The sequence below is a fragment of the Protopterus annectens genome, chromosome 14.part0, assembly GCF_019279795.1.
Source record: "Protopterus annectens isolate FY-2018-M chromosome 14.part0, PAN1.0, whole genome shotgun sequence".
NCBI classification, from domain to species: domain Eukaryota; kingdom Metazoa; phylum Chordata; order Ceratodontiformes; family Protopteridae; genus Protopterus; species Protopterus annectens.
The window spans coordinates 1,116,737,745-1,116,753,150 of NC_056748.1; the positions used below are offsets into that span (position 1 = coordinate 1,116,737,745).

Consider the following 15,406-nt stretch of genomic DNA (forward strand, 5'->3'; position numbering starts at 1 on the left):
TTATATACGAGACTAGTGAGACCAATAGACCTGTAGTTACCAGGGTGTGTGGTTTGTCCACCCTTGTGTAACAGCATTGTTTTGGGGCCATATAAGAAAGGAAGACCACTGACTGCTGGAAGGAGTCAATAGAAAGGCCACCCGAATGATCCATGTGACGGAGGGCCAAAGCGCACGACCAGACACTAGTGGTGCTGCAGCTCTTCTCAATATAGCCCAAAAAAGACTGGTGCTAAATTTCTGTCAGGGAACTGTGAATGGTTCATCTTGAGCAAGCAGACAGAGAGAGAGAGAGACAGAGAGAGGAGAAAGTAGGTACTGACAATATCCTGGATTTCTGAAAGTGCTTCTTAATGCAGAGAGTTTTGGCTTCCAAGAATGGATGGTGGAGACGTGCTCCACACAGACATTCAACAGGACACGGGACGGATGGAGAAAGTGAGGGAGGGAGCCAAGGACAGAAGAGATGTAAAATGTTAAATATATTTAAAGGGCAGACTAGATATGCTTACGGTCTTCTGCTGTCAAGCTAATGTAATGTAGTGGTTGAAAAAAAAAAAAAAGTAGCATTCAGAAAATATCACACTGTGAAACTTGGAGACTAAAGTGAGACTCTAGGTTGTTATTAACTTGCTCCTTCCTAAACCCAGTAAATGGACTATTTGATGGGCAACATGGTAATCGTTAGCCTTCTAGCATGTTCATCTACTTTTTTTATCCTGTGTTTAGTTTTTTCTACCTATATATTTTTTTTAATTTATGATGTCTGATGTATCTACTGAGCTAATTAATCAATGCTCAGATCCCCAGGTCTTATTTCTTAAACCATTCTGATTACTTCAACTGGAAAGAAAAGGCTTGGGAGTGTGTGGCCTTCAATGATTTTATGACAGATTTCCTGTCAGTCTGCTGTTCATTTACAGTGGCCTGCCATCTTTCATGGACTTGGTCATTGTCAGACTCTGACAGCTGATCTTATTGTGGTTATACTTTCTGTGTTGGTGGTCTACATTCTTGGCTCAAAATAGAGATGGCATCCATATTTATTGTAATGTTCCATAACTGTACTCTACAGGTGTTCGTATTTGACTATATTTGGCAAAATGGAAAGGTCATCCTTCTTTATCATATCATGAATATTACTTTCTGAATTGATCTTGGAAACTCACTTTGTATTGCAGGCCGTCAGTTCACCATAATGATTTATAAACCGATTCACATGGTGTCATTCATAGTCTGTAATTGCTTATCCTTATTATTTTATTTATTTGTTGTCTTAACTTTTTTCTTCTGCTCCCCTCTGATCATCAAAACCTATTGGTCCAGCCATTCCCCAAGGGGAAAGATACCTGGAGGCCTACAGCCTCTTCATTCCCCTAGATAAGTTGGTTCAGCACGGAGAATGACTCTATCACCTTGAGGGATTTTATTTTATTGTTTTATTTGTTTTCCAGGGTAGAGCACTGATCTCCATGGACCTTTTTCAGATGCAGCCTGGGAGTGATGCCTGATCAAGTTACTTGGTCAAAGTCACAGAGTTAGACAATGGAGGCTGAAGGAATCAAACCTTGCATTAGGGCTTTTTCATCTTTTAGGTTCTCACCTGTATATACCTTGCAGTCACTCAAGGGTAAAAGTGTGTATTGGGCCTTTGTGAGGGTCGCTCATTTCTTGTCTTGCAGCAAGCACTACAGCATGCTTAGCAATCTCCACCAAGTATTCATGTGTGGTGAATAAACCCCAGGCATGCAGGCTCTGCCATCCATTGTAAGACAGGAGAGACTGCACAGCCTTGTCATGCCCCTCCCTTCCCCCGCTAGCTCTTCCAGTACTTCATAGGTTCATAAAAGGCTACTAGGCTAATGGCCCTAGAGCCGTTACAAGCCTAGCCATATTATTCCCAGTTCCCCCAATTGTCGGTGGTTAGGTGAGTGAAATTTGCAGAGGTAAGGGTCTATGGTAGTTAATACTGACTTCCTCTCTCCAGGAGGGACATGGGCACCACCCCAGGAATGAATCTGCGGTCACCAATCCATTGATCTGAAGAGGGTCAGAGAGGAGCTCTGTTTCATGTGAATTATAAGCTTGTTCCACAGAAGTGGCAGTCTGTGGGAGATTTAGGTCTCTTTCCAGCATGACCTGTTCATGTCAGAAGCTAGGTTCAGATCCCTGGAGCAACTGACCCTCGTGCAATTTGAGTTACGAAAGTATAGCATTTCCATCAGGGCCAGGTCAAAGACTGGCCTCTAAGCCAGGCACAGGTCACCCCTTGGCAACCTGTGGGAGAATACAATGACAACGTTTTCAGTCTTTCTGTGTAAGATTTGGTTTGTGTACCCTGTAATTTCTTGGTGAGAAACCACTGTGGTCTCTCCAGTTGTTGCAGGTGTCTGGTGAGGTACATGCAAAAAGGAGCATTTTACTCGATTATTGTTCTGATGAGGGTCGAGTATAATGGAATTATAACATCCTTAGATCAAGATGCGATGCCTTTACTTACAAAATGTGCCACATAAAAGGATTTCCTTACTACTGTGGCTACATAATGGTCAAAGTTCAGATTGCTATCAACCTGAGTGCCCAGATCACTTACCACTGGGTTTACACTTAGAGGGTGCTGTCTATAATGTAATTAGCAGGGATGTCAGCTTTCCCAAAGGGAATAACAACACTTTTTTTGCATTTAGCTTTAATACGTGGCTTTGGCACCAATCATGTTTGTGATAACCTGCCTGCAGCATATTAACATTGTTGGGGACACCGTGATTGTTCCCAATTTGAATTGTCAATGAATTTGGTGAGCTACAGGCCGTTCAAGTTTGCCTGGACTTTTGAGAAATAAATTCCAAACAGTAAGGGGCCCAGCACAGAACTCCATGGTGACTGGTCTTTTGACAGTGTGTGTCTTGTCAGTGAGCCAGTTGGCTATCCATCTGGTAATGTAGGGATTAATTCCCAAATGGGAGAGTTTCTAATACCTGAATGGGGAGGATTGTGCCAAATACCTTGGCTAGGTCAAGATAGATGGTTATGGACTGTCTTTCCCTCGTCCAGGGCCTCGGTGACTTTCTTGAAGTAGTCAACCATGTTTAATAGCATGATCTACCTTTATCAAATCCAAACTGGGTTGGGTTCAGAGTTTGCAGATTACTTATATCCTTGTTAATAAGGTCCATAGTGATTCTTTCTATGGCTTTGTAGATGAGACTAGTCAAGCTTATAGACCTATAATTCCCCAGGCTCAGTTGACATTACCTGTTTGTGCAGAGGGATTACTGTTGCAGTTTTCCATTCCACCGAAACATAGCCAGTTTGCAGGCTGTGGTTAAACCGGATCCAAGTGGGTCTGCTAGGTCATGTTTTAAGTTGTTTAAAAGGCAACCTGGGATGTTGACTGGTCCCATTGATGCTGTGGTTTTGGCCGTGTAGGGTGCCAAGATGACCTGGTCTCTTGAGATAATAGGCTGAGGAATGGTGGCAGGTATACTTTGGGGGATGACTGGAGGGGACGGGGGATGAAGTTTGCTCCAAATCTGTCAGCTAGCAGGTTTACTCTTACATCTGGTTGAGTATGGATGGTGCCAACCACAACCAGTTCACTGCAAAGCTAAGTATTCCTTTTTAGATTTTGGATTGAGTTTAAAGAATGCCTTATGATTATCCTTAGTTTGGGAGGTTATTTTTACTTCGTAATTAGCATTGGAGGACTTGACAAGATCTCTAATTTGTTTAAGCTAGAGAGGGATTTTTTCTTCAGCTGAGCCAGTTCCCTCTTGTTCTTGGACATTAGTTTCTTTCTCTTGTTGTTTAACCTGTTTGTACTAGGGGTCCAGCAGGGTGGTTTATTTTTTTAGCAAAACCTGGTTTTAATCCACTCAGGTACAGCCAATTCTATACAACTGCTTAAGTGGTTATAAAGGGCATTGGTGTACACCTCTGCATAGCAGTCCATTTCACCTGTGTACAAGGGTGCCTTGAAACTTCTTATACCATCACTTAGTAGGAAGTAATTTGTCTTTCAAAAATTCTTAAGCATTTTTGAGCTTGACAGGGTATCTGGTCATATAATTACATTGAACAAGACTGATTTATGGTCTGATCTTACCAGGGAGGACATCACATGGAGGGGTGGTAAGGTTGCCAACTTTTCATGTCAAAAATTCTGGACATGTATATGAAAGCAAAATGCGGTGCCCCCCCCCCCCCCCCCACACACACACACACACACACACGCAGCCATTCCGGCGTCCCATTACTTGGCTATCTCTCCATTTCTCCCCAGTTGCCATAAATACTGTTCAAAACTGTGTGCATTCTGTTTTCTGCTTTACTTCTACAATGATTACAGATACTTGGATTTAATGTAAAACCTTTATTTTGAATTTTACAGCACAAGCACTAATGGACATTTGCTAAACAAGCAATAGAGTCTCTCATAAACAGACATAGCTTTAATACTTCTTTGCCTTTAAAACTCACATTCACTGAAACAGCATTGAAACCTACATTCAAAGAAAATGCATCCGGCCAGTGGTGGATTAAGTTTACCTTTGGTTTTTTTCAAATCATAGGTCCCTTGAACACATTTTTAAAGCCAAGCAAAAGTTCTTTGATTCACCTTCCTGATTGTATTAAATTTTAATACATAATAACAGCTAGCAGACACGAATTAGCAGCCATCACAACTTTAAGACTGGTATGCTCATGTAGAATTTCTAATGAAACAAAACTGACATATTACTGATATACTTAAATAGCAGAATTGCTCTAATCATAATAATGTCAATTTATATGGAACTGCCCCAGTGTAAGGAAGGAGTTAATATGGGTGCCAGAAGCTTCTAAAGGGTGGGAAGGGAGAGAGGGCAAGAGGAGCACTTACTGATTTAAAAAAGTGTAGCATTTTTTAAGCTATATGCTACCATAATAGAAGCCTATAACTGATAGAAGCTGTATAGTGTTAGTACGAAATGAATTAACAATGACAGCAGCATAGAAATTTCATGCAAAAATGCAAGTGAAGATAGCGCTGAACCTGGTTGTTGTATTATCCAGTAGCATCACTGATGAGATTAGCACAGCATGGCATTTGAAACCATCCATTGCATTAGCCTATATCATGGTCTGTTGCTGAAAGAGGTTTATGAAGCCTTCCTCACTAAGTTGTGGGTTTGAGTAAGCCAGTCATAATATCATCATTTACAATTTGGAATAAGGCAATTAATCCAGGCATAAATGTTTAACACAGAATGCATCTTCGCAAAAACTAACTAAATTTCCCAGAAGCACACAACTGAGAGACCTGAATAAGCTGCAGCCTAGTGATGGAGATGAGCTAAAATTGCAGGCTGTAATATGATCATAGATATTAAAAGCACTTTTTGTTAGGTTACCCATCATCTGAACCATTACATACTTGGTAGAAGTGACTTGCAGCAAAAACACTTTGTACTGTGCAGATCTATATTCCTCTTTATGAGGTCTGTAAACAACCAGTGCCAAACTGCAGCAGCACAAGCTTTCTGAAATGTTGGATTTACTAGTAAGAGTATTAGAGTAACGATATACTCTTGGATGAAGATATAATAATTTACTCCTGGAATAATGATGACTTTTTGCAAATATATTTTGAACATTAGTCTCACCTGGCCTTGTGCGCAGATGCTAAATACTCACAGCCAGAAAACTGATACTTTTTCCTTCTGACAGGTCTTCTAAAGAAGTTTACAATAAAAAAAAATCAGGGAATTCAGATAGAAATTTGGGGAGACACACTTATTAATGCCATTCCAACTCCAAGTATTTGAATGCATTTCAGTTCTACAGTACATATCAGAACAATGTTTGCAATGGTAGATAGAGTCCAGTGCTGTCATACACACCCTGTATGCAGTAACAGAAATGGTGTCTTGAATGGTGAAAGAAAATTGTTTTACTTCTGGTCTAATAAGAACTTAGTGCACATATATATTATGAATATGACTTTTGTACTGCCTTGTGAGTAATGGTCACCTACCCCCAAGTAAAAACTGGGTATATTGCTAGGCTGTGGCAACACAATCCTCTAAAATGTTGGCTATGTTAACCATATGAAAATGGCCTTATGTTATTTCCCTTAAACCAATTCACACTAAACATCTGGAGAGTTCTAATGGGGTACTTGAGTACAAAACACCCACATACATACTGTCCCAGATGACTATGCATGCCCCTTTAGAGAGGGTACATCAGATGTGACAGTGAAGTCTTCACATAAATAAGATAGCCATATTGCTCTTTGACAGACACTGCTGCCCAACAAGCCTCATCAGTAATCAGGCAGAAGTAATGCTATAGGTGCTCTTTTCATATATCAACTACCCCTCAAAAATGGTAGATACTTTTCTGTACACTTCTGATTTCTCATTGATAAGCAAAAGAAAAACATATGGCTAACGTTCAACTTGCAGCTTTTAGACACACACACACACACACACACACACACACACACACACACACACACACACACACACTGCCCTCAACAAGCCTTATTATTTTTGACAGTAATGATGTGATGACAGTAACAGCACCACTTGTTAGACTGTGTTAAATTTATAGTTGTTAACATTTTGCCAATAAGCATTGAAACAAAACACATGAACCAATAATGACAAAACTGCCCAATTCAGAACATTTCAACCATAAATGGCCACTCATACTTATGTCATTACAATCCACCAATATCAGTCAATATGCACAATCTCTGCAGAAGTAAAACATCATCTAAATAATTCCACGTGATTAAAGAGATCTGCAACTAATGAAAAGTTGCTGCTAGCAAACAATTTTATATTTCAGTGTTTCATCTACAGATCAATGCATGCTGCCCTTGAAGAATTGATTGCCTATGTTACGTTAAAAAATGGTAAGTTGCCAGTAATATTGCAATAGGAAATGGATGGCAAACTGAAAACAGGTTCAGGGTTACTACTAGGCATCATAGGAGGACATACTCAGGACTGCAGCACCCTGCCCCATTAAAATACAACACAGTATGAGCTTGAGCAATCCATCTATATGCTGTGGGAGTAGAGCCCACACCCACAGCCTTCTAGATCAATATACAACAAGTATGCTTTGAACAGAGGAGTCTTACCTCAGTTAAAGGTTAAAGCTGAGGGGAAAAAAAAAATGGAACTTGCATGTGCCGCAGTTGGATTAGAGAAAATTCAGAGCAAACACCAGCTGGACTCGTGCTTTGTCTGCGGCTTTTCAGCACACAGTCCGTCTTTATAATTCAAATTCCGCATGCGCAGAAGACAGTGAGTAGACAGATGTAAACAGTTGCAAAGACACTGTTTTCATCTTCTGCACCCGGACGCAAAGGGCGTTCTTAAAGAAGAACACCCCTAAAAAAAATATATATATATTTTTTTTAAACTAAAAGAAAATGTGCATAGTGCACCATTTTTTCCAGACAACACAGGCATTTTCCGTTCTTCCGGACAGTGTCCCTTAATTCTGGACAGTCAGGAAGAATTCTGGATGGTTGGCAACCCTAGGGGGGGTGCAGTGTTCTTCCATGTTAGTGAGTACTATGTCCAGGTTATTTGAGCCGCTTGTGATGTGCTAACTAGCTGTTCCAGAGCATTTACATTGATAAAGTCCAACAACATCTGAGCTAGCATGTTTCTGTTTGTGTATATTTCACAGTCAATGGTAGGATAATTAAAATCACCCATGTGTAAGGTGTTGGGCTTTATAGCAAGTGACTACAGTAAGTCCAGGTATGCTTTTCCTGTTTCATGGTGGGAGACCTATAGCTAGCTATGATGTGGTAGGGAGCTTTGCCTATAGTTAATTGAACATGGAGTAGCTCAGGAGTCATACTGTGTGACCAGTCTAGAGGTGTACTTATCCTTAATGAAGATAGATACACCTTCTCCTTTGGTTAATTCATGTTCACTTTGTGGTCTGAACATATGTAATGCATTGTAGTCTTGCACGGCCAGGGTGTTTTCTGCACCTCTGAACCATGGCTCATTGACTGAACAGACATCAGCATCTTCCAAAGTGAGGAGTGCTTCCAGGGAGTGCAGTTTCTTGTTTAGACTCCTAGCATTAAGCAGCAGTACCTTGAGTTTATCCAGATAGGATTTTGTTATGTTGGGAGGTTAGTTATTTTGACACTGCCTAAAAAAGGCACAGTATGAGTGGCTAATGTCCTTGCCAGTATCCAAAAGCCTAGAGGAGACAGGTGCAGACCATGTCTGGCAAAGCAGCATGGCCTGTCGACCATGTCTTCCCAGGCTGACAGATGGCGGATCCCCTTGGACTGACACCAGAAGCAAAGTCAATTGTTCAAGTCAGTCATTTTTGTTTTTATTGTGGCATCATTTATTTATTTATTTTATTTGTTTGACATGTGTTTACCTGGATAGTCTGACTGGGCACAGGACCATTTACAACAGAGGCCTAGAGGAAAAGCCTCACTAGATACAAGTAATGAAAGACATGGGTTGCAATCTTATTCAGTAGTAACATACACAAAAGAGCAGAATTTATGTACAGAATTTATACATAATACATATACAAAATTATACATAAACTGGATGTCAGCCAGGAGTTAGACAAAAGGAAATTAAAGTAAAGCAGGAGTTGTACAAGAGCAGAGCCAAGAATTAAGAAGGGTTTTGAACTTAGATTGAGATTAGCAGTGGTTAGAATGTGCTGGGGAATTAAGCTCCACGTCATGGAGATTCGATTAGAGTAGACAGCATCTGCATAGTGATTGTTAGCTTTGTGACTTGCAATAGAGGTTTGTTAGAAAATCTCAAGTGTCTTCTGTTACACTGAGGCTGAAGTAGGTTACAGAGTGCTGGACTCCTCTGGTATATTATGCCATGGACTGCTCTGGTATAGTATGCCATGGGCCATTGAAAGTTGGGTAAAAGTTAGGTAAATGGGTAACTCAAGCCAATTTAGTTGGCATAAGGCAATACAGTGATGGGATCTTTATGGTGAGTTGGTGGTAAATTTCGCAGTCTTATTGTAACAACCGTCTAGTTTTACTAAATCAGTTTTTTTCAGGTTGGTGAAGATATGAGAGGCATAAAGAAGGGTAGAGAGTAGATGAGTTCTGGCAATAGACTGTCTTGTGAAGTCAGTGAGGTAATGTTTAATTCTGTAAAGTGAACCTAGTTTAGCTTTATGGTAAGAGGCGAGAGTTTGTCAAATCAGTTGTAACCCTGAGTAGATTAGTGTGTGATATGATTTCGATCTTGGAATTGTTAGAAGTATATATCTAAAAAGGTGAATGAAGATCTGAAGTTTTATTACTTGAAAAAAATCATAAGTTAAGTTTGAATCCCAACAAAACCAAACTGAGAGAGAGCCAAGATTCAACTGTTGTGAAGGAAAGTTGGGTTATTAAGCATTTAGAGATTCAAGGGGCAGAGCGAATGAGTGTGGAATCATCTGCATACTGTAAAATTTTAGCTAGGTGAGTGGCAGTGTGGAGCCTGTTGATGAAAATGCTAAATAGGAGTGGACCCAAGATAGAGGATAGAGCAGAGAGGATAAATCACGTTGCCATTTTACAGCTTGTCTGCCAGGTAGGTAACTATGGAACCATGTGAGGGATGAAAGTTCATCAAGACGTTTTTGGTGGGAGACAATATCAAATGCTTTGGACAGGTCTAGGAATATGGAGGAGACTAGATAACCATTATTTCTGTATTGGTTGATTGTGTTTGTGAATGTTAGGAGAGCTGTAGTGGTACTGTGGTAGGGTCGGAAATAGTTAGAAGGTTATTTGATAGCAAATAGTTCAGAACTTGGGAATTGATGCATTTTTCTAAAACTTTTGATAGTGGAGATAATCTTGCTATTGGCCTAAAATTAGAAAGTTCTGTACATGTCCCTCCTCTATGAGGTGGTATGATATAAGCTATTTTACAGATCTTGGGAACATACTGTTCAGTTATAGAGCGACTGATCAAAATGGAGACCGGATAGGAGATAGCATTAGCAGCTATCTTGAGGTATTCAGAAGATAGACCTACTTCTGTCATTGCTAATAACCTAAGTTTGTTGAGTAATTTCTTTATGGTCCTGGTTTGCACAGGGTGGATGGAGAAGGCATTGGATGGGTTTTTGTAGCTCTGGGAATGGTTAGAGGTGTGATTTGTTAGATTTGGTCAGAGTTAATATGGAGCTAGTGAAATAAGTATTAAGTTGATTGGTAATACTGTGTATGTTGTTTGCAGTAGTAGTTGTTGGGGTTATGGATTGACCTGTCTTTAGTAGCTGATTTATGGTAGCCCAGATTTTGGTGGTTGTTTTCTATTTGTGGTGTGCTGCAGTCTAATAGGATTTTTTTTTCATTTTAACCTGCTTCTTGGTTTTATTTCTTGGTTGTCATCCTTGGAGAAAGTAGAATACTGCTTAAGGCTAGGCTTATACCTGCCTGCAACACACAATCTGAGAGCTCTGTCATGTATCTGTTTATATACTACAGTCAATTCACCTCCATATGGACTATGATGAGGTCATACCACTGCTTGTGGGTGAGTGACTTGACAGATCCTGGCACCTAACAGGCAGCTAACTATAACCCGCTCTTTATCCAGCCAGTTGAGGGGAAAATCTGTGTGTTTCACAGTGGAGTTACCCGTGACCAATACATTAGATTTCGTGGTGTTATGACTTATGTGCTTATTTGTTGACACTGATGTGTGTTACTATGTGTTTTGGTTGTTCTTTGCATTGTCTTGTGTGTGTAAGTGTTATCTGTTTGTGAGGCTTCTGATCTTTTGGTAAGTTACTAGTGAGTGCCTCCACATGTGTGGGTCTGTATGTCATGTCCTTATTTAGTGTGGGAAGGGTGTGTGCATGCTGACAACCTGTTTGGCATTCAATTTGTTCTTATGTGAGAGTCTTATCCCCAGTTTCATAGTGCAACTACATCTCTCACATAAAGTACTTGTTTATTTCGGGAGTAAGTGGTTGTCGGTATACATGAGACAATTGCTACATTGCCTCAGGACACCCATGTCTATCAGGCTGGACAGAGAGATGATAGGAAACTGCCTGTCCATTATAGCAGGCTCTTGCTGTTGGACTACTAATGGAACCTAGGCTGCCTGGGTCATAGTTGAGGCTAATTTCCACTTTGCAATGAGGTTTGCATAACTTTCATATGGGGACTACTTTTTCAGCACTTTGTTTATGTGACTGTTTTTTTTTATTGTGTTTCTGCTTGTGTGAAGTTTTGAGATTGCTTCTGCATTATGTACTTGACTATACTTATGCAGTCTATCAATTTCTAAAAAGTTGTAATTTACTACATTTAAATTGTTTAATTTTGCCTTATTAAATTATAATATGGTTGTTTCTAATATAGTTGTTTCTAATATATTGCTAGTAGCTCTTTTAACATTTTACCCTTTTTATTGAAATTTTAGAATAATTTAAGCATTTTGTATGTTCATTCCATGACTATTAAAATGGACACTTGTAGATTCTTTCTTCTTTTTAATTCTGCTTCTCACTTTAACTATGAACTTTGAAACATTTTCACTTTTGTGACATAATTTGTTTTAAATTTGTTCTTTTTTATTGTAAAGTGTTTAGTCAAATAAGTACTCAAAACAAAAAAAGTTGAAACAAACTCATACCAAGAAACATCAACTCTAGATAAACATGCAAACTTGATAACTCGTGTGAGACAGCTAAAGTAGCCCTTCAGGGACTTACAGTTTGGCCTAGCTGCCTGCACTTTAAGTCAGTCAAGCATTGAAGCAGCAGTGACAAACATGTATCATTCATTGATTTAGCTGGCTGCATAGCATGGAGAGAGGGAGAGAGCGCTCTGTCTAATACTTACCTGACCTAGATTTGGGCAGTAGCCTCGGTACTGAAGGAGCCACTTTCCTGTAATGAGGGAACATGGAAGAGAACGCCATAGCATGTGGTGTTTCCCTCACCAAAGAATATCCATTGGAGACCAAAAACCTGACTGAGGGTATGCCCAAGGGGGTTAGGAGGTGATACACTGCCCCATTTGCATCCATTGCATACTCTCCCCTGAGCACTTACACAGCATATAAAGTTTTTGTTTCAGAAATCACTCTTGATGACTGCCTACACTATGACCATGCCATGCTGTGGTCAGCTGTCAGCTTAAAGGAACGAATAGGTCCAAGATCATATGTTCATTTTTTCATTCATAGTTTTCAGGCATGCAGTTTAGGAGACCACTGAAGAGCCTGGCCCAATTTGCAGTTGCCCGAGAGTACCATTTAGTAAGTGACTTGGTCAGGGTCACACAGCAGGCAAACGGAGGTTGTGAGGGAATCTTATCTTGGCCTACAGAAAGCAACTAATTAACACCTCATATTCATTTGTGCTAACCTGACAAAGAGTTAGCAGGCATGGTAGAGCCAAATACATCTTCTTCCATTTATTTAATTTAAAGAAGAAATGCATTAAATGTAGGACATCAGTGCATAAACAAACTTTAAAAGCAGCAGTAACTACATGCTAAATTTGTACCATTTAAAATAGAGACAAAACTGAACAAATGAAGCTGGTAAAAAAGGTATAGTTTATATGTTGCACAGTTGGACTTTCATGGTAAACAAATGCCAAGAACCCATGTCCAGTGGAGGCTTGGGGAAAAAAAGTTCTGTAGAATACAAAGTACAGCAGTAAGTCAATATCACACAAAATAAAATATACAACGATAAGAGAAAAATATACACAAACAAATATAGAGAAAATATACAAGATAAATGCAAAACAAAAATATGCACATCAAACAAATATATAGAAAATATACAAGATAAATGCAGAACAAAAATATACACATCAAAGAAATATATAGAAAATATAGAAGATAAATGCAAACAAAAATATACACATCAAACAAATATATAGAAAATATATAAGATAAATGCAAAACAAAAATATACACATCAAACAAATATATAGAAAATATACAAGATAAATGCAAAACAAAAATATGCACATCAAACAAATATATAGAAACTATACAAGATAAATGCAGAACAAAAATATACACATCAAAGAAATATATAGAAAATATAGAAGCTAAATGCAAACAAAAATATACACATCAAATATATAGAAAATATAGAAGATAAATGCAAGACAAAAATATACACAAATATATAAAAATATACAAGATAAATGCATTTGAGATAAACAATGTGAATGAAAAAAAATGATGTAAGATAAACGCAGAATGACTGAAAAGTAAAATAAATGGTAGTATGGGTGGCAGAAGGCAAAGGTCTCCTTCTGCAGAGTCACACAAGAGAAGAAACATTGAGTTGAATGTATTAAACAGCAGCAATAGAGAGTTGTAGGCCAGTACAGGTCAATAGGGGAATTAGAAATAGTCGATTGAGATGCATTAAATAAGGAAGTTAACAAAGAATGTGAGGGCATGTAGAAAATAAAGAAAAGTGTTGGTGCTAACTTGATGTGGTAAAGGAACAGAGCTAAAAGTTGAAGAGAGTTTAGATTAGTAAAGGTGTAAATGAATGAATGTTAGTGAATGGTCTAAAAGGGATGAGGATGGACTTCCAAAATCTGGCCACACAGTTGGAATATAAGCTGCACCCTAATCATTTATGTGGTTTATAGATTTCCAGTAGTTGTCTGTCTGTTAAATAAACTAAATAAATGCAACTAAAATGCAAAGACTGGGAAAGGGGATATGCTATATTAAGGATACAAAGTTCAACTTTGGTAACAAACTCTGAGATTAGACAACAGTGCAGGCATGAGGAAACTATAACATCTGCACTCTTCTTTTATTTCAGAAACGGGATCACTATTTCCTGGTGCAGTGCTGTACACAGAGACCCTGAAACACCACACAAGCCCCTAAACGTATTAGCATCCCATAACAGTGACCTGCTCTTAATTTTTAGGTGTTTTGTACTGTTATGGAATGCCAGCATTACAGTTACATCCCTCAAAGTCTCAATCAACAAAAATACTTGGATGCAATTTCAAATAAAAGTAACCAACAGTGTCCGTGATCTACACATATAGGAGGCACATTCACTTACTCGTTTGGTGATGAAACTTGGAGAGTGAACTTCCAGCCAAGCAACAGTAATTTAACTTACTCCAAGGGTTGGTGGAATTAGTTATTTTAATTAGGTGCAAGAGGTTTGCCAAGCGTGTTTTAACTAAGTGGGTGAATTAGTGACATAGATTCTGCTCTGTGACATATCAGTAATGCAAGTCATTTTGTCGCATTATAAGTAGTTTGACTGTATTTCGGTGAGATGAATTATTCAAAGGAAACGAAGAGCTGCTGCATTAAAATTGCAATTCAGATAAACTACTTTTACTCTGGCATGATGATGCGGTCTGAGAGGTAGTTGTATTCTGGGGAGGTATTTGTGTTCTGGGATTACTTAATTACTGCATGATTACTTATGATTTTGCAGACTTTCCCAGATCCTTCTCCATATATTTCCAGAGGAAAAAACAAAACTGTTTTCATGAAATGGCCTTAAAAGAACACATGCAAACCAGCAAATAAATGTTCTTGTATTTCAGCTACATTACAGAATTCATGCTTAACTGTGTATTACCAGATCGCCTAATGTAAATCTCTTATGCGTGAACCAGTATAGATGTGCACATCTTTTGTCAACGCTATTGTGCACCATAAGTTTTATTGTAATATTTAGGCAATACAGATGTTGCTATACTTTTTGCCTTTGTATATGGCTGGACACTGTTAAAGCAACCTTTAAGTTATAAGGGAAATGTTCTGTCTCACTAAAATGTTTTTCTCTCTTTTTTTTAAACACAGGATATACATTACACTCATTTAATTATTGCAACTGGGAGCCAAGGACCTTTCCCTGGGAAGTTTAATGAGACAGTTTCCCGGGAAGAAGCTATTCAGGCTTATGAGGATATGGTAAAGGAGGTAAGACTTGTAACTGCACTGAAATTTGTCAGATGTTATCTTTAAGTCACATATACTTGGACAAGAGCAACCCAAAGGATTTACAGCTGTTTGAAGGTCGCAGTTTTCCTTGTTAAAGAACAGGAATGTTGCAGCCAATTGCAACAGTGATATGGATCTACTGATGGAGAAGTCCAGTTGCTGGTTAGAATATGCAAACATATACAATAATAATAATAATAATATTAATAGTAAAAAAAACATCATGGGTTGTCTAATCCATAGCTAGTCACATTGCCCACCCTTATCCTTCCAGTTATGAACAAACATATGTGATATCAGCATTATTATTATTCATTCCTGGTACTACTATATTTCTTATTTACACCAGATATTCTTTTAAACTATCTGCAGATGTACTCTGGAGCCCTGAGTACTGTTCTGCAGTCATTTGTCTGCCACCTCTTT

The 15,406-nt window shown here is 38.7% G+C and overlaps 1 protein-coding gene across 1 annotated transcript in view; it reads left to right on the top strand.

Annotated features, from left to right (window-relative positions):
- Nucleotides 1-15,406, top strand: part of AIFM2 (apoptosis inducing factor mitochondria associated 2) — a 189,110-nt gene that overhangs the window by 118,845 nt on the left and 54,859 nt on the right. Inside the window, exon 4 of the mRNA XM_044055662.1 lies at nt 14,840-14,959. Coding sequence (XP_043911597.1) covers nt 14,840-14,959 — 120 coding nt within the window. The remainder of the gene's footprint in view (nt 1-14,839; nt 14,960-15,406) is intronic.